This window comes from Humulus lupulus, chromosome 9 (assembly GCF_963169125.1).
Source record: "Humulus lupulus chromosome 9, drHumLupu1.1, whole genome shotgun sequence".
In the NCBI taxonomy this organism is placed as follows: Eukaryota; Viridiplantae; Streptophyta; class Magnoliopsida; order Rosales; family Cannabaceae; genus Humulus; species Humulus lupulus.
The window spans coordinates 3,766,625-3,785,382 of record NC_084801.1 but is presented as its reverse complement, the minus strand read 5'-3'; the positions used below and the strand labels follow the sequence as shown (position 1 = coordinate 3,785,382).

General features: G+C 31.0%; 4 protein-coding genes across 4 annotated transcripts; all 4 read right to left on the bottom strand.

Moving 5' to 3' along the window:
- Window positions 1-586: 586 nt before the first annotated feature.
- Window positions 587-1,312, bottom strand: LOC133802074 (uncharacterized). The gene has a single exon (XM_062240310.1). It carries the CDS (start codon window positions 1,310-1,312, stop codon window positions 587-589), a length of 726 nt encoding a protein of 241 aa, XP_062096294.1.
- A 1,971-nt stretch (window positions 1,313-3,283) lies between these two features.
- Window positions 3,284-4,509, bottom strand: LOC133801052 (ubiquitin carboxyl-terminal hydrolase 9-like). The gene is made up of 3 exons (XM_062239178.1): window positions 4,236-4,509; window positions 3,999-4,139; window positions 3,284-3,634 (listed from the first exon to the last, which is right to left on the bottom strand). The coding sequence occupies exons 1-3, from the start codon at window positions 4,262-4,264 to the stop codon at window positions 3,349-3,351; spliced, it is 456 nt and encodes a 151-aa protein (XP_062095162.1). The 5' UTR covers window positions 4,265-4,509; the 3' UTR covers window positions 3,284-3,348.
- A 1,025-nt stretch (window positions 4,510-5,534) lies between these two features.
- Window positions 5,535-8,095, bottom strand: LOC133802073 (alpha-mannosidase At3g26720-like). Its single transcript, XM_062240309.1, has 8 exons — window positions 8,043-8,095; window positions 7,724-7,814; window positions 7,182-7,250; window positions 6,732-6,797; window positions 6,575-6,631; window positions 6,088-6,307; window positions 5,735-6,001; window positions 5,535-5,563 (listed from the first exon to the last, which is right to left on the bottom strand). Exons 1-8 carry the CDS (start codon window positions 8,093-8,095, stop codon window positions 5,535-5,537), a joined length of 852 nt encoding a protein of 283 aa, XP_062096293.1.
- On the bottom strand, window positions 7,727-11,379 carry LOC133800861 (phragmoplastin DRP1C-like). Its single transcript, XM_062238946.1, has 6 exons — window positions 11,268-11,379; window positions 10,330-10,380; window positions 10,155-10,216; window positions 8,709-8,799; window positions 8,386-8,610; window positions 7,727-7,814 (listed from the first exon to the last, which is right to left on the bottom strand). Exons 1-5 carry the CDS (start codon window positions 11,362-11,364, stop codon window positions 8,426-8,428), a joined length of 486 nt encoding a protein of 161 aa, XP_062094930.1. The 5' UTR covers window positions 11,365-11,379; the 3' UTR covers window positions 7,727-7,814; window positions 8,386-8,425.
- Between the last annotated feature and the right edge of the window lie 7,379 nt (window positions 11,380-18,758).

Genomic DNA, 18,758 nt, shown 5'->3' with positions numbered 1-18,758 from the left:
GTTACCACTGTAATTAATATCTTCTAATTGACAAGCTTCAACACAGTTACGAAAATCCACAGAATTCTTGAATCTTACCTGTTTACCAACTCTCTCTTCTTTACTGAGAATATCATTGAAATCACCCAGACCAATCCAAGATTCCAAAACAGAGAGCTCCTGAAGATCTCTCCAAAGTCCTCTCCTCCCATCTTCATCATTGAAACCATAGATAAATGTAACATAGAAACCGACCTGTTTACTCACTGGTTCAACAAACAGATGAATGAATTGACTTGAGCATCTCAAGATATTCACAGTAAGACTAAGAGGGTTCCAGCTTACTATTATTCTACCCCCATCATGCCATGCACTATTGGATGTGAAACACCATCCCGAAGACATTCTAACATATAAAGCCCCAAGGTTCCGGGCCTTAACTCTCATCTCAAGAAGACCAACTAGCCCTATTTTTTGATTAACAATCAATTGCTTGACTGAGTGTTGCTTTTGTTGGCTATTGATCCATCGGACGTTCCAACTCATTATTTTATCCATATGAAAGAGGAGGTCCTCCCCCTCCTCCTGTTTCTTCCCCATCTGAAATCTATTTTTGGCATTTCTCAAGCTGATCTCCCTTTCCAGTAGCTGAGTTTAAAGGTTCTGTTAATGTTTCTGCTAAAGCCTGAAAAGGATTGTCCATTGCAGTCATTGCTGGAACCTGATCTTTTGGTTTCCAACCTACTGGTTGAAAGCCATCATCATCAAGCTTAGTGGCTTTGCTAGATTCAGCTGCATCCTTCTTTTTCCCATTATCTTTGATTACCCATTCTTGTTTCCTTCCTCCTTTTTTCCTGCATTCAGCCGTGGAGTGGCCCAATCCAAAGCAATGATTACACACAATTGGCTTCCATTCGTATGTAACCGAAACTGAGGTGTTAAAGCCATTCTCATCTTCAAAGTATATTATGTCCGAAAAATCTTGTTTCAGTGAAACTTCAATTAAAACTCTAGGGAAACTGAGTTTATCCCAGAATTTAGTCACTTCATCAACCATTATGGGAGTCCCTACCTGTCCTATGATCTTGAACAAAGATTTCTCCCCCCAGTATTTCAAATCAAGATCATCTAAATGAACCCAAATCGGCACCAGCCTAATATCCTCCTTTTTGAAATTAATCGCAGGATCCCAAGCCTTCATAACTACCGGCCTTTTGTTAAAAAAGACATAACCACCTTTGAGTACCTCATCCCGATCTACAATGGATATGAACCGAATTAAGAAAACACCATAAGACAGCATTCCTACCTTGTCAATCTTGTCATTCCACATTCTACGAGCAAATCCTTCCAGTATTGATAGTGGTGGATTTTCCCCCAAAGCGTAGCACACAATAGATGATTTCTAGAAATCAACTTCTTCTTGTATATCATCCATAGTGATCTTGACCTTATTCATCGAACCAATGCTCAAACTAGAATTTCCAATGCATCGCTCTTCATTTCCAGTTTGTAAAACAGGAGGATTAGCGGATTTACCTTGGGAAATATTGTCGGAGCATCGATTAGTAGCCTCCAAGAAGTGAGCAAAATCCTGCCGAATGTGCTCCTGCTGTTCAATCGATCGAAGAGACGATCTGGGTGAGAGAGTCTCAGGGAACAGCTCACACAATGCAGGTGACTGTTTCACCAGATCAGAGTCATCGATGTGTTCTTCCTCAGCATCTGAAAATGAAATTGGATCCACCCCCAGTACAGCATCCATGGATTTCGTCCTTTGAATATCTGAGATTGAATTAGGGCCTTTCTTCTTCTTCTTCTTCTTGTTCGAATTCAAATTCCCCTGCACTCTAGATCTTGTTTTCGCCATGGCTCTAGCTCAAGAGTTGCAAGAAATTCGCGTGGGAATATTATATATATATATATTTATTATACAATTCATCGTCAAGTGCTATAAATACAGTGTTAGTGTGTTATAGGAAGTGATAGAAGCTAGTAATAAGATCGAATCCTATATTACATATAATATATTACAAAAATTTAAAGAAATGACAATAACAATGTGCAAAAAAATAAAATAAAAATATAATTTGTTTTTAAAAAAATGAAATTAAAGCCACCATAATCAATCAAACTTGATTTTCAAGTTTTTATATACATATATAATTATTGATTTTCAACCAAAAGAACATGTAATGAGTGTAACCCTACTAATTACTAATTGAGTTTTAGATAGAATCCCATAATTCTTGTCATAGTATCATGAGTCATATTCTTAGCGAGCATTCGATCCACATATATCTAAATAGCTAAATTAAAAAAAAATACATGAGATCCACATATTGCTACAAGCCACTTGAGATCCAAATAGTTTGTTAAGATGCACGAGATCTAAACATCATTTGGATTTTCTTTATTTCTTTTATTTTTATTTAACACAAATGGCATCGGATTGAAGATTTGAGTTCCATGTTTGCAAGTTCAGAATTTTATATTGTGCATGTGTTGTGTATAATAATATTGTATATTGTACAAAGGCACTCTAACTATTTGTGTTTTCTCTGTCCAGTGAGTTTACTTAGATGGGATCAACAACCAAAACCAATAATATACATGAATTGTAAGTTAGATAGGGTAGAACACTACAAGAAAAAATGCTTTTAATAACACAAAAAATGTGTTATCAAAACCTACGATAACACTTTCTGAAGTGTTAAGACAGACTATGTTATCGTAGATCAGGGTACTTTACATAACACTTTATCAGTGTTATACAGATGTGTTATAGTACTGCAACGATAACACAATTTTTGTGTTATTTTAATATATAGATAAGTGTCGAATTATGTTATTTATAGTCGATACTATAACACTTTTTTTGTGTTATACTACACTTTAGTATAACGCTTTTTTTGTGTTATACTACACTTTACTATAACATTTTTTTTGTGTTATACTATACTTTACTATAACACATTTTTTGTGTTATACTACACTTTAGTATAACACATTATTTGTGTTATATAATGAAGTTTCCATAACATAATTCTTTGCATAAAAAGTGTTATTGTAATATATATTATAACTCAATTTTCGTATTATTGTTATATTTAGATATATTTAAATTCTCATTATATATTTTATTTATATTACACTAATTTATTCTATTATATTTTAATTTTTTTATATAATTAAAATTAGCTTTTTAATATATACTAGCATCATCAAATGAACTTGATTTCCAAATAACAAAAAGTAAGAACATTCTACATTGAATTAACAATCCACAATTTAGTTTAAACACATGCAACACTGTCATCAACAACAAAATATTCTTTAAGTATTCAAGGAGTCTAAAATTTACTACTTTCAACACAGAAATAACGCTTCGCTAGATTTTTCCTCTACTTCTGCATCATCCATTGACAGGTTCTTAGAATTGTAGCGGTTTGATGGTTCTTCAATAACCTCTTTTTCAAATCCATTTTCCTTACCATTCTCGAGCTTAACTGAAGGACGCGTTCTCTTCAAAGGTGACAACAATCTAGTAACAGCGGCTTCAACATTGGCTCCACATATTGGCTCTTTTAAATAAGTAACAAAAGGGGTACCGATAAGCTTTCCCTGACAACCCTTAACACTGTCTGACGGGCACCTGAAAAATCCAACTATCTAAGTTAGGAAATCCAGCAGAAGTCTAACAAGCAGTCTGCGTAGATGATCCAAGACATAAAATGACTAGGATACAAAAAATTAAAACACATATTTCTCAAAAGCAGGTAATATAGCCAGTATTATCCAGTCAACACTTGACTTGGAGCGCTTGAACTTTATTCATACGGACTTCAGCTTCTTAATGAACAAGTAGCCAATAATTATTTTAATTGATACTATAATCCCCTTCAGAAATTACTTAGTTAAAGCTATTTTTCAATAGATGGATTGGCAACACCAGTTTGTACATCACATGTTTACCATTGCTATTTACCAATTACATAAGGATAGGGATGCAAGCTTACTTTTCATGTGGTCGATGAATTATTTCAACTCTGGATCTTCCCACGACGTTTTTAGAAAGTCTATAAGTGATCATCCTCCTTAATCGGAGCCAATAGCTCTGAGGGGTTTTCCAAATATCGAAAAAGCTTATGTTCATAAACCTGGCAATCGAAATTACAGTTACTCAACCACTAGAACTAAAATTAAGGGAATAAATAAAATAAATTGTAGCAGATATCAATGGAAACCAAATTTACCTCTGCAAGCAGAAGAATCTCATCAGCATTCAAGCAACAAGCAACAAGCATTACTTAGTTGTTCACTAAGATCTTTACAGCAACCTTGCTTTAGCAAACTAACAGTGTATAGCATAGGAGGACCACTTCCATCGCCGTAAAACAAAGTCACGGTTATTTGCCGAGTTGCAGTTGAAGGTAGCGGCAACGACAAATACATGAAAGGATCAAAAGTGATTGAAATCTTTCCACATGCTGGGCAAACCAGTGTCGACTTATATTGACCCTGACCATTAACATATAAACATTGTAAGAGAAGAAAATACTTTTGTACCAGTACAGGAAAAATTATAGAGGTATGTTGACTTACAAGACCCAGTCTTGGACACTTGCCTAAAATATGCCAAAAGGTACCTAACATAGTGACATGGTGTGCTCAAAATATAATGATATATTATTATGGCCAATTTACCGTTAAAGAGGGTGACACAATTCAATATAAGCAATCACTTGTCACGGTTGTTTCAGACATTGTGAAAGGTAAAATCAGACTTGATGGCTATGAAGGAATGGAAATAATGGCCAAAAAAATTTCCAATAATGTAAACCAAAAAATAAGATGTAATACTCTGTTTTGTCTTTAGAAAACATAGCCCCCCAAAAAAACTCAGCAATGAAGGCTGGAAATAGACAAATTTCAGCAACAAAGACTTTGAAGAAACTAACCTAGATTAGAGCCAAGCTCTGACACATGACTCATTCAGATCTCTCTAAGTGTCTCTGTCTAATTGTAAATACATGATATGTGTGCATGCTATGCAGAAATGTAGATCATGTTAGGCTAATTCTAGTTAAAACCTGGTTCATGTCAACAACAGCTGCATATCTTCCAACTAACAGTGAAAATATACTAATCAATTTAATTGATGAAGAACAGAGAAATAACAGTCTTTACAGCACAAAAACTACAAAAAATCATAATTAAAATGCAATGCAATAAATCCAATATGTTAATAATACTCTGGAACTTTGACTCTTTTATCTATGAAAGAGAGCTAAGTAAAACATCCAATTATAGCACCTAGAATCTTAATCAACAAGAATGTGCAGATTTTTTTATAAAATAAACAGGGCTTATAATCAATAACCAAAACAGAGTGTTAGTGGCACCACACATATGAGAACATAATTTATAAGCAAGAAAGTTTCATGCACCTTTAAACAAAAATACAAATTTCAAGCCATGCTAAGTCAAGGTAATTTCAGCAGCAAAAAAAATTGTCAAGCTTGAGAATAAATTGAATCAATACCATAACATATCTATATGACTGTTCTGCAGATGTTGTAATCTTCAATAGGAACATAACATAGTAAACACATCACCATCTTTGTCCATCAATATATAATTTTATAAAACCATGAGCAAATACATGAATGTACAAGGAAATTGGAAACCAAAAAAAGAAAAAGAGGAAAAAGATTAGCATCACTGTCCATGACATGTCTATGAGATAATTTACCTATATGTGTTAATTTTGAATTAAGATTGAATATTAGAAGATACATAAAAAAAACTCCATACAAAAACAAACCATATAAAATGAAGTGGAAAAGGTACTGGGAAACTAAATCTTCAACATAGCATACCAAATTTATGTTGTTAGCATAGTGTGAAAGCTTTCCATCACGAGCTGAATAAATTAGCTTCAAACTTCCTTGTCCAACTTCTATAGTGTTTTCTATACTTTCTTCTGACCTGTACATAGAAGAAATGGCTACACTAGAGCCTATAAAGTAGATCAATAATTAGATTATCAGGTCTAACTTGGAGAGCTCTTATATGTAACACCTTAAACATTACAATATGGCCAACCTGTTTGTTTAGTGGTAGAAATTATGTAAGTGCTGAAACCAATTGGCGGTACTGACACTGTAAATGCAAGCCAATATTTAATTGTTTCTCTCGGAGATTCACCCAAATATGCTCTCACATAATAATTTCTAACACTAAAAGTGGCATTCAATATAGGAAGAAGCTGGACTTCAACTTTCTTCCCACTAGAATCCTGAACACTAATTCTGTCAGTGGAAACCTACATAAAATTTCAGTTGCAAAGCCATTAGTAAACATGAATAAGTTAATATATACAACCTTAAATTTTTTGCAGTTTTCTCCAAGTCAATGATGGTTACTTCTTAAATTAAGAAAGTGTTTGACACAGATAGACATAGCGTTCTGTCCTCAAGTGTTCAATATTGGAACTCTTTTTAGTTGAAAGTGTGTAATAGAAATCATCAGTTCAAGTAGACCTTTTTAAATTTATGTTGATCAGCATATGAAGTACAGTTTAGCTACTTACAGGAATTCGTATTACTTCTTCTCTCTTCCACCCCAGGGAATTGTAGATGACAACGACCTAGCAAGAAAATACATGATGATAAGATGACATAAAAAAGGGAATTCTCTGATATTCAATTGAGTTGGATATTACAACTTACAAGTAAAAATGTACTTACCAAACTTTTCCCATCAGACAGGACAGCTTCTGATGGAGGACAATAACTAATGTTAAGAAGAGGACACTGCCAAGAAAAGCCAAAACATAAAACTGAATTGATGTACACTTTGTTACTGAGAAAAGTGTAATAATAATGGTGCTGAAGATTGAAGTTAGAGGTGCTTAAATAAATGCATCAACATTATAAAAGCCTAAACCAATCCCTTTTGAAATAAAAGCTAATAAAGAAAAGTTCAATTTACTCCCTTTCATGCCTCAATGGCATGTAGGTTCCCAAATTTCAATTGACTAAGATGCCTCATGCAACATGGGAAATGAAATAAAACCATTTATGCCCTATTTGTATATGACCAAAAAACGGGTTCTAGTAGCAGGGTAAAAGAAAGAGTACATAAGGTCAAAACTCACAAGTGAGAAGGAAAATATTGTAAACCTAATGACAACTTGCCTGTTGAAAGTTTTCAACTCCAGAGCTTGAATCTGGTTGTGTCAAGTATGCTAAAGAAGAAGCATAACACTAAGGAATGCAACAGCTACATTACAGGGCTATTTTCTATTCTTATAAGAAAGGAGAGGACCAAAATACTAGTTACAAATACCCGTTACCAATTAGAAATAATATGAGCATCCTATGCAAAAATTAGTAGTTTCCTTATTTAGATGATTTGTAGCTGTCTTTGTGATTTGTTGTTTATTCTGTAATTAAGAAGATTAAGTGTGTAAACTGTATAAATATGCTTGTGTTTACCAATTGAAATATATAGAAAAGGAAAATACAATTTCTCTTACAATTTCTATTCTCACTTATAGGAAAAACACACATCAATGTGCAATTAAATACATATAAACTTTTATATTATAAAATCAACTTTTGGTTTATTGTACAAACAAAATTGGGGCATCATATACTTCTAAAATTAACTGTCAAAAGTGTTGAGATTATTCATGATTTGACTACAACAATGCATCATTAGAAAGAAGAAAATGCACCTTTGAAATAAGAACTCCAAGACTCCGATGAATTCCAGAACATTGCATGCATATAAATATTCCAAGGTTCACACTAGCCCATCGTGGTGCCCTGAAGAAGTATACAACAACAATGTTTAGATTTGTAGGTTATAAAGTTTACATAAAGTTAAGAATAGAACAAGGGAAACTCTGCAACACTTTCCAATATAGAAGTATTTTTCCAAAATTTGGAATGTTACGGTCAAGGTTTTAAAAAAGGGTATGATAGTAAGTATTTCTTTTTGTGTCAAGCTTACAAAATATTCCACTCATGTAATCAACTATAGTGATTGTTTACAAGAGGCATTCTTTGATAATTTCTTTAGCAAATTCCAACATAAATGCATCCATACTGATATCTGAGGAGCTGTTCTATTGGAATTTTCTTCAGTATTTCATTCTCTAAATGGGGAAGTTTGGCAATGAACCAACAAGAAAATTGAAAATTTTCCAATGGATCTCTAGTAACTCTAGAGCAAAATATTGTCTAATATAGCAAAACCTTCAAATGAAGAACCTAAATCACTAAATATGCAAAAGTATAAATTATTATGAGACGATGACTAAACTGTGCAATAAAACACTATTGGAAGATGAAAAGGTGAAGAACGTGCAACACAAGAGTTGGGTTATGAATGTACTTGTTTCGACAGTCAGCGCATTCTCGGTTTTCTGGCAACTTCAGAAGACCTTCAAGAATCTGCATACAGAAGAAGAAGAAGAAAAACAGAAAATGAAGCATTGAAATCCATTAAAGAAGATTGGATGATTGGTTAATAAGGAAAGAATGAGACCTTGGTGTGCTTGGCATTGAGTTCCTTTGTCCATTAAATCAAGTTTTGTTAGCACCCGAAATGTTCTTTCACCTGAAATATCAAATTACAATGAAGAAAAATTATTTCTTAGCCTCTACAAGAAAAACTGATGAATGTAAAAGAAGAGAGAGAGAGAGTTATAAGATTACCTGAAGGATCAACTTCTCTTGCAAGTTTGATTGCATCTGATGTGGCAATATCTTGATTTGCAGGAGATATAGCCAATATGATAGAGTTAGGCTACAAAATAGAGAAATGTATCACTAAGCATGAGGAAGAACAAAAGACTAATCTTGAAATTATGATTATGAAAACAACTTTTTCAATTCTTCTATAAATATGAACAACAAATTGTAATTTTGTTTTCTTCAGATAATAGATATACATATTTATACATTGTTAATGCATATCCTTCTATATAATGTAACACCAAAAACATGACACAGATCACTGATTTGGGAAAAGAACATATCAGTATAGTTTTATTTGTTTGGCCCAAAGAGAGAATCAATCCCTTATTACCTGCTCTTTACGCAGACCAATAAGCACAAGAGATATTATGTCTTCCATTATACAGTTTCAAATATTTTAAAAAGTACAATCCCAACGTCCTACACAAACTATTATAAACACTAAAGAGAAAAAGCAGTTAGATTCTTCTGTTAATAGCTTGGTAAGGCATATTTAGTTAGAACTTAGAAATACAGTTGTATAAGGTAAATGATATCCTTCCCCTTGAGGTAGAAATTGCAACTGACATAGGGGTAGAACTCCACAATTTTTACAATCTAAGAAATTGATAGGAACAACTGCATTGCATTTTTTTAAGACACAAACGCATATTGGTGAATATAAAAATACTAGATAAAACTGACTGTTGGCCCTTCTTTATGAAAGCTTTTCAACCACTGGAGCAATGGCATGTAAGAAAGTAGCAATTTAATCCAAAGCCCAGATAGATGATTGCCCTATTCCCAAAATTGAGTTCTAGAAGAAAGAACATGAATATTTTCATCCTAAAACGTGAAATTCCATTGCTTCATTTAATAAATTGGTTTCTTAGATGATGAAATTAATAATAATAATAATAATTGCACTGGCCCAAACAGTTTGCAACTTAAGAGGGGAGGAATAAAAATAATAATAATATTAATTAGTTTCCCAGAAAAAAGAAGAAAAAAAATGAATCTTTTTGCATCAATATATAATTAATTTGGAGCTCATGACTTGGTAGATACTCTTGCAGTATCTAATATTTTGATGGTGGTGATACTGGATTTGGCAGATGTTTTTAGAGATGATGGGTAAAAAAATACCAACAATTTCTTGAGAAGCCACATGAAATACATTTTCACGGCTCACACCTCCATCTCTTAAAAACAAGAACACTTTTTTTTTCCTTTTATAAGAATCTACAATAGGCAATGAACATCTATTTACTTTTCTAGATTTACAGTATCACCATTTATTTCTGTGTTTGGTTTATCAAGTGACTACATGAGCTAGGAAAACTGCCACCATTTATTTCGAATTCAAAAATAAAAATATAAAAAAAGAACAGAGAGAAATAAAAAAGAAATGTTTCATGTACTCACCTTCTCAACATAAGAGCGGACCATATTTTCAATATCTTCAACAATGGTTTCCGGTTGTCCCTCTGCAACAGCCAAAATTTGTTACTTGATATTATATATTCAGTATATTTACCAAATAAAGAAAGGAAGTGCCATTTTCTTTGACTGAATTATATAGATTAGAGAAAATTATTACCTACAGCAACCTTTGTCAACCCAGGAAGATCTATGACTGTCAAGTTTACAACTGCCAGAGGAAACGTGATTTTAGTCATTATAGATTATACAATTAAAACCAACGTAGAATAGAAGTGTTTCATCAACAAGGCAATGTAATATGAATAATCATCCATAGAATCCAGGAAAACAAATAAAGCTCAAGATGAACACTTGTATGAAAAGCTAACAGTGATCTCCAATTTCATTTGCACAAATAAAGCATGCTTGTAAAAATTTACGAGAAGAGTTTAAGTGTATATAACAGACAACAGAGTATGCTTTCCATAAGAATTTACAGTTTGCTAGTGGATTGGATTACCGTTCATTGTAGATGGACTAAAGAAATTATAAATTTCACAGCAGATCCATCAAGGAGTCGCCAGCAAAACAAGGTTACCATCGCAAAATAAAAACTTTAAGTATGACAAGTATAACAGAATTTTCAATGACATGGTAGAGAAGCTGAAAGTGGGTTGCCCCATAGTTGTTTGGTGTAATAGATTTTAAGGATGTATTACTTTTCTGATCTTCTAAGATATTGGAGCTTTCTGTTGCAATTTTACAGTATGGATAACTTATCTATGCTTAACTTGTACTATTTTCTTCATAATTAATACATGTTTTTTTCCTGTCCAAAAATTATAAAAAGAAAAGTTCAATAGTTCTTCAGACAAAGAGATTCATCAGCACACATCTTGGTTAATAGACAATTAAGGGGTATAAAGGACAATCACCACCAAGAAGTTGCAATATAAAGGAAAGATTAAAAATTAAGAAAGGATATGAAATTTGAGAAATTACTGATGATATATTTTTTTTATTTCCACATATTGATTACACAAATTTATAAAACGATTAATATTTCTATATTATTAGCTCACTTAAAGCACTTCCATATGAAATGAAAGTACAAACCATTTGGAGAATATATGCTCAGATGAATTGGAATGTTAGATATTTGCTTAGATTTCCCAGTAATACGATCTATCTCATCTTGGATCTCCTTACGCATAGCAGCTGCAGAAAAGAAAAAAATACAATAGAAAGATTATCTTTAAACAAATAGAATAAAAACCCTCAATAAATGATAAATGTCTTAATCGAGAAGAAATTCCCAGATAAGAAAATTAACTCACCAAAATCAGTATACTTCTTTCTAGGAGCATGAAGAAACTCCGCATACTCAGTCTGACCATCTTCTGTCTTATGAAGTTGCAACACCAGTGGTCTCCTCATAACAATACCTAGAAATCAGGGACCTTTAGTTAGACAAACTAAAGAACTGTTTGAGATATTGGATACAAAATTCTAAATGATTTTAACTCTTATGAGTGACTACACATCTTCTGATTATGAGATCAGATACACAATTCATGACACCAATCAGGCTGAATATAACAGTTAAAATACTCTGCTTGGCTGCTCGGAAAGATTGGGAAAACTTGAAAGAAATTCCCACAATTTGTGTCAGTTGGGATGCTTAAAATAGCAAAGCTTTTTTCAAATGAGTTCCATACAAGTGTATGCTCAATTAGATAAGCTCCCAATATTTTGCCAGCCAAAATAAACTAACAAAAAACCCTCCACACATTTTACAATTCCTTCACTTTCTAAGTAACCAAACACAAATCTTTATTGACAAATCATCCAAAAAAACGAAACCCAGAAAGAAGTACCAGATCCACGAGGCAAGAAATCTCTGCCCACCACGCTTTCCAACACCGAAGATTTACCAGAACTCTATTTACCAATTTTAAAAACAAAACGAAAAAGATTTAAAATCCCAGAACCTGAACAGAAAATAAAATGAAAACCATTATAAAAAAATTAAGAGGAAAAGAAGAAAAACCTGGCCTTTGAAGGTCTCGGGTCTCAGAACATTCATTCATTTCTTTCTTCCCCGTCGACCACGAAAAATACAAACTCGGAAAGGAGAAGGGCCGGTGGTAGACATTTGGGAAAGTCAGGCCGATCGGGTGTCTTCATTCAAGCGACGATACAAAAGAAGAACGAAACGAAGTGAGAGGCCGGGGGGCAGGGAAAAGAGTCGAGTCGATCAGGCTCGACGACCGGGAGAAACAAAACGAAATTAGGATTTGGCCGAAGGGTCTCTCGGGTCTCACAAATTTTCTGCTCTCAGGAATAAAAAAAATGCTAAGGGCGGGTCTCACAAATTTTCAATTCTCAGTACTGAAAAAAAAAAAAAAGACTAAGGGGCGGGATGGTGTATATTACCGCCCTTTTTTTCATGCACAGTATAATACCCTAGCATAACTCTTTTTTGTTAGTATTATATTAATGTGTTATGGAAATGGGTATTTGGTGTAGTGGAAGGAAATCTATAAGTGTACATGATTTGAATTTGAGCAATATAATGATTCTTAATCACCAAAAAAAAAAAACTATTTGTGTTTTCTCTGTCCATTGAGTTTACTCAGATGGGATCAACAACCAAAACCAATAATATATATAATAATAATAATTTGTAATAATATATAATACCTTATAATTACGAAGCCCTTAATCCAATATCCACTTCATATTCACTAGCAAAAATAAATCATATCTAAATCAAATAAGCATAACAAATATATATATATATATAAATATATATATAGAGAATTGTTGAGAAATATCATTGATGTACAACACCATAAGATAGTGTCATAAGAAAGTGCCATACTGTTATTAATATTAATACATGTGAACATGTAAAATCATTATGAGTATAATATTAATACATGTGCATGGAGTGTTGTGTATAATAATATTGTATATTGTGCAGGTCCATTGAGTTTACTCAGATGGAATCAACTAGCTAGTTATATATATATATAGATTTATTATTTTTTTAATGTATACATATACGCATTGATTAATATTTAATGTATTAGTTAATATTTAATTAATGTAATAATTAAAATTAGGTAGCGAAGGATAAGACTTGAATATATAATTAATATCTTGTTTAGAAAAAATCATAATGAGCACCACAAATAATATATTAATACAATGTTATATAATTCATCATCAAGTGCTATAAATACAATGTTAGAGTGGTATAGGAAGTGACATTATTTATTAGTAACAACTTGTGTCTAATTAATTTTTTGTTGTAATTAATAGTGACATTTAATAAAAAAATAAAATAAAACAGTCTATCTGTTGTCACTAGAAAATTGTCAAACATATGTATCTATTTTTTTCTTCATATTGATGTTGGAAACTATTTTGTTTTGTGATAAAGAAAGGTAAAGTAGTACTATTAAGTGTGTGTACATAGGTTTGACTAATAAATAATAATTATTTAAAAATAATAAATAATTAAACAAATTAAAATATGATATTTTTAAGATATTTTACAATAATAATTATTTAAAAATAATAAAACTATAGATTTTATAACTTAAATAAAATTTAATTAAACTTAAACTCAAATAATATCATATTAAAAATAATTAATAAGTTTTATAAATAAAACTAAATAAACGTGCATATTGTACATTATTTGTATCTAGTATATATATAGATATAGATGGTCAAAAATAATTTATAAAAGCAAAATTGAAGATAAAATTTAAATTAAAAAAAAAAATAGGGCCACTGCCCCCTCTTCCGAGAGCCTTTGTTCATACGATAGCACAAAACATAAAACATAGGAGTGAACAAATCAATCACAATTCTAACGTATAATAATAGAAAGTTAGAGACTATTGTATCAAAGAATCTTGTAATGTGTCGGTGTGTCTGTTGTCAAACACTCCTAGTGTGCATTATTATTATTATTATTATTTAATACTACAAATACAAATTTAATTATGAGGAATGGACCCCTCGTAATAAAGAGGATAGGTATAGGCAAAAATCATGACCAGTGACCATGGATATATTATTTCAAGTGCTATAAATACAGTGTTAGGGTGTTAGGAACTGATACAACAAGTGAGATCGAATCCTATACATATTATATGATGAAAATGGAGAAGAGTACTAAGAATACTAGTGTGGTGATGATGGTGAGCTATGTTATAGTTATAGCTCTTATGTTTCTTCCATCTATTAAAAATAAAACATCTATTTTTAAAACAGAAAAAAATAACAGTAATTTAGTGAAAAATCTAACTAAAAATCATAAAAATTTCATTTTTAATCAAAATGAATTTTTTATAATTTTAATTAGAATTTTCATTAAATTAATATTTTTTTAGTGTTAAAAATATTTGTGTTAATTTGTTGGAATTTAAAATATTTTATTTTTTTCTAAATTTTTAATCATTTTTAATATATTTAAAAATCAAAATTTTAGGAATTAATTTTTTTTTCTGAATTTTTTAATACTTTTAATTATTTTCAAAATATTTTGGACTAATTGGAGGCTACCAGGTGTTCCATAAAGTTAGTTTTAATAGTTGACTTAACAGTAGCGAGTTAACTGCAAGAAATTCCACTATTTAAGTAGTTTTGACGTCAAAATTTTTACATCGGTATTTACCTGTACGAATTGTAACTACTTGAGTAGTTTTACCGTTTTTACTTAGGTATTTAACTGCAAGATTTTGTATCTACTTGAGTAGTTTTGCCGCCATGATCTCATATTTATACATGTATTTAAATATAAATTACATTTTCTTTGGAAGAAATAATAAAAAAATTACATTAAATTAGATGCATCAAAATTACATTTATGGGCTTGTTTGTCAAACAAGATAATTGTCATTTATATTAATTGGTACATATCATTATTATGCTAAAGTGACAGGGAAGGAGACATCAATTTATTGGGATAGAAAATTTGGCACGACACTAATATTCTATTTATATTAAGGCTTTATCTTAATGAATAAAATGAGGTTGATATTGAAGGGTTCAACACATTTGATTTGAGACACACCTAAAAGATTTTTTCTTTTTTAAAAAAAAAAGAAGGAAGAAACCGTTCACCACACATATAATTATATATAATTGATGATATATATTTTTCTAGACGATAAGATAATTGATGGGCAAAAAATGGCCACCATTTTGAGGAGGATATTGGAGTATGGTGTCACACATTGAACAAGTGTAAGAATATTGAATCATTAATAAAAACATGAGTACGTAACTCCATTAATCACTAATTGAATTTTAGATGGAACCCTATAATTTTTGTCAATCCTCAATAAAATCTAATAACTTAAATGAGAAAAAAATCAAATAAAAAAGTAATGATCAACGATAGAAAGCAGCTGTATATTACATCATTTGGATTTTCTTTTCTTTAACAAAAATGGCATCGGATTGAGGATTTGAGTTCCAAAAAAATATTTGCGTTTTCAAAATTTTATAATGTGCATGTGTTTTGTGTAGAGTAATATTGTATATTGAGTTTTGCATATACACAATATGGGATCAACAACCAAAACAAAGATAATATATAAAATGTCTCTTCTCGTACTATAGTTATATATATATATAGATATATTTATTTATTATTTTATTAAGAAAAATATTTCTATAAAATTAGGTACATATGCACATGGATTAATATTTAATTAATGTAACAATTAAAATTAGGTAGGGAAGGATCAGACATGAATACATAATTAATATCTTGTTTAGAAAAAATAATCATCAACACCTCATCAAATAATGTATTAATTCATAAATGGATATATATATATAAAATATATTAATTCATCATAGATGAAGTGCTATAAATACAATGTTAGTGTGTTAGGAAGAGATACAAGCTTGTGAGATATAATTATATATATGATGAAAATGGAGAAGAGTACTAAGAATAGTGTGGTGATGATGATGAGCTATATTATAGTTGTTGTTCTTGTGTTTCTTCCATCTACTAGTTTTGCAGGTGGCGGGAGAGCTCTGAATAATCTTCAACTTTACTCCTCTGATCATCATGGAAAGGCACAGGTCACTCTCACTGTCGATCCTTCTCTTTCAGATATATTCATAGAAAGGCCACAAGAGAATCAATGCATTGGTAAATTTTGCGCGCCTTGGTCACCTTGCCAAGCTGGATGTATATGTGTTGGACCGACTGGTTTCGGAGCTTGTGTTGGTTTGTCTTCTCATGAATAATATGTATTGGACCGGCTGGTTTCGGATTATGCAACCTTGCCCATCTGGAAAAATATATATGTCTATGTTATAGTACTACTACTATAAATGAATAATTATGTTATACGTGCACATGCATATATACGTACGTACGATGTATATGCATGTTATTAGTGTAACTTTATGTATGTCTTTAATTCCTTAATCAAATGGAATACATGTTCTGTTGTGTTATGTTATATATGTTGTGTACAATTTTCTTATTACGTACTAGAATAAATACAGTTTTTGCCCCCGAACTATATTAATTACTACATTCAAATCGCGCCTCCTGAACTTTTTCATCAATTAAAAACTCCTCTTGAATTATGCACCTTATAGAAATATATATGTTATTATTATTATTATTGAACTAAATAAGATTTTTCTCCAAAACTTTTAACAATTTCATATCGTGTTTCTCGAATTTTTCTATCGGTTGAAAATCCAAGCTATGGAACAACAGAAGTTAAATGCTACCCTTTAACTTCAGTTATTACATAGTAACCGAAGTTAAAGGTATCTTTTTCCTAAAAAATAATTTTATTATTATTATTATAGTTTTTATAAAATATTTTCATAATTATTTTTTTAATTCTAATTTGTAATTATTTTAATATTAATAAATATATTTGAACATTCCAATAAACTCAAAATAAAATAAATTCACAAACTATATACTTAATGTACATATTTATACGCATTCATACCGAAATAAAAGTTAAGTACCACATAAACATCTAAAGTGTTCATACAACTAAACATGTGAAGTTCACCTAAGTAACTATTTGAAATATTGAAATTTCTTATGTATTAAATATTTTTAAAAAGAATTAGCAGAATTTTCCCTATAAATAGGACTACCCAAACCTGTAGTTCAAAGTAACTTTATCTAATCAAGAAGCATGATAATGTTACTTCAAACTAGGGACTTATTGTTATCAACGCAACACACAAATCCTTGATATCCTATTCAAAACCTACTGCCAAACCTAAAAAGTTTAAATTACAACTCTATGAATAAATATTACATATTTAAAAACATGTTCGATTAATAAATCCTAAAAACTTGGGCAGAGTTTCCTCAATCAACATGCATTATTCCATCCCTATACCACTACAACACATGAATTTTCCAGAACATACTTCACTAGTTTTCAAACTTAATTTCTAGTAAATTCTATATTAATTAACTATAATTCTATAAATATGTGCAATAGTAATAAATAAAACTAAAATACTTACTCACCTTCAATTTAATCTTCAAGTTAGTAACCGCCAATTCAAAACAAAAATACCGCAAAAATAATAACCGTCCTAAAACGTTTAAACAAAAATAAAGTATTAAATTATTGCGTTTATATATAACTAGTACCAAACATATTTAATATTTAATACAAACTAAACATTAAAACATATTTATACAAATGACTCTTTGAACAAAATATTAACTTGATTTTTTTTTTTATAACAACAACATATTAATTTGTTTTTTTTTTCAACAAAAAAATATTAAATTGATTAATACACTAAATAATTATTATAAATAATAATCTTTTATAAAATAACAAAATATTATCAATTTATTAATATAATAGTATTAAATTCGGATTAATAAAGAAAATTATCATAATCACATAGTTGGAATATTCATACATTTTCTAATAGTCAAATGCAACTCCAAATCAAGATTATCAACCTTAAAAACCTATACATTATCAAAAATATAATAAATTTTGAATAATAAGCAAAAAATATATATAAAAAATCATACGAACAAATATTTAACGATCCATACATATTTCAAAGCTCAAAAACGTGTTTGGATGTTGGACTCGCTCCCTTCCAACTCCAGACTAATTCCTATAGGGTTCTATCTTCCCTTAGGTCGCTCTACCACGAGCTGAAGTGGAAAGGGCCTTCGCCAAAAGAGATTTTATATCTCTTTTGTCTCAAGAGCAACTCTTCTCGAGCTCGGGGAGGGGATTACTTTTATTACTAGTCGAGCTATCCAAAGGAGAAGAAGCTTTTTGAGGACATGCCAAATCATCCTCTAAACTTTAAGCTCTCCTTCTTCTGGATGGATGGCCTCGGTCCTTCAAGATTTTACTCCTTCCAGCACATCCGTAAGTGCCTCCGCACTTATCTAATTTTTCCTTTCACTAAATAACAAAGCTCGGAATACTGATATGTAGTTGTTTCCACAACCAATTACCACTGTCCCACCCCCTCTGAATCGATGATGGAGCATAAGGCAGCTTGCTCCAACTGCCTTATGGTCGGTGATCTCTATCTTATTTTCTC

Bases quoted from the DNA above. Each gene is read 5' to 3' on its own strand.
- LOC133802074 (XM_062240310.1), bottom strand. From the start codon at position 1,312: ATGTGGAATGACAAGATTGACAAGGTAGGAATGCTGTCTTATGGTGTT.
- LOC133800861 (XM_062238946.1), bottom strand. From the start codon at position 11,364: ATGCGTAAGGAGATCCAAGATGAGATAGATCGTATTACTGGGAAATCT. The intron at 10,381-11,267 runs GTTTGTACTTTC...TTCCTCTGGCAG, and splicing joins GAGCATATATTCTCCAAATG to TTGTAAACTTGACAGTCATA. The intron at 8,800-10,154 runs GTGAGTACATGA...TCTATTTTGTAG, and splicing joins TCCGCTCTTATGTTGAGAAG to CCTAACTCTATCATATTGGC.
- LOC133802073 (XM_062240309.1), bottom strand. From the start codon at position 8,095: ATGGATGCATTTATGTTGGAATTTGCTAAAGAAATTATCAAAGAATGC. The intron at 7,251-7,723 runs GTGCATTTTCTT...TGCATTCCTTAG, and splicing joins TTGGAGTTCTTATTTCAAAG to TGTTATGCTTCTTCTTTAGC. The intron at 6,002-6,087 runs GTTGGCCATATT...TCTACTTTATAG, and splicing joins TTCTACCACTAAACAAACAG to GCTCTAGTGTAGCCATTTCT.
- LOC133801052 (XM_062239178.1), bottom strand. From the start codon at position 4,264: ATGCTGATGAGATTCTTCTGCTTGCAGAG. The intron at 4,140-4,235 runs GTAAATTTGGTT...TTCGATTGCCAG, and splicing joins AGATTCTTCTGCTTGCAGAG to GTTTATGAACATAAGCTTTT. The intron at 3,635-3,998 runs GTAAGCTTGCAT...TGGATTTTTCAG, and splicing joins ATTCATCGACCACATGAAAA to GTGCCCGTCAGACAGTGTTA.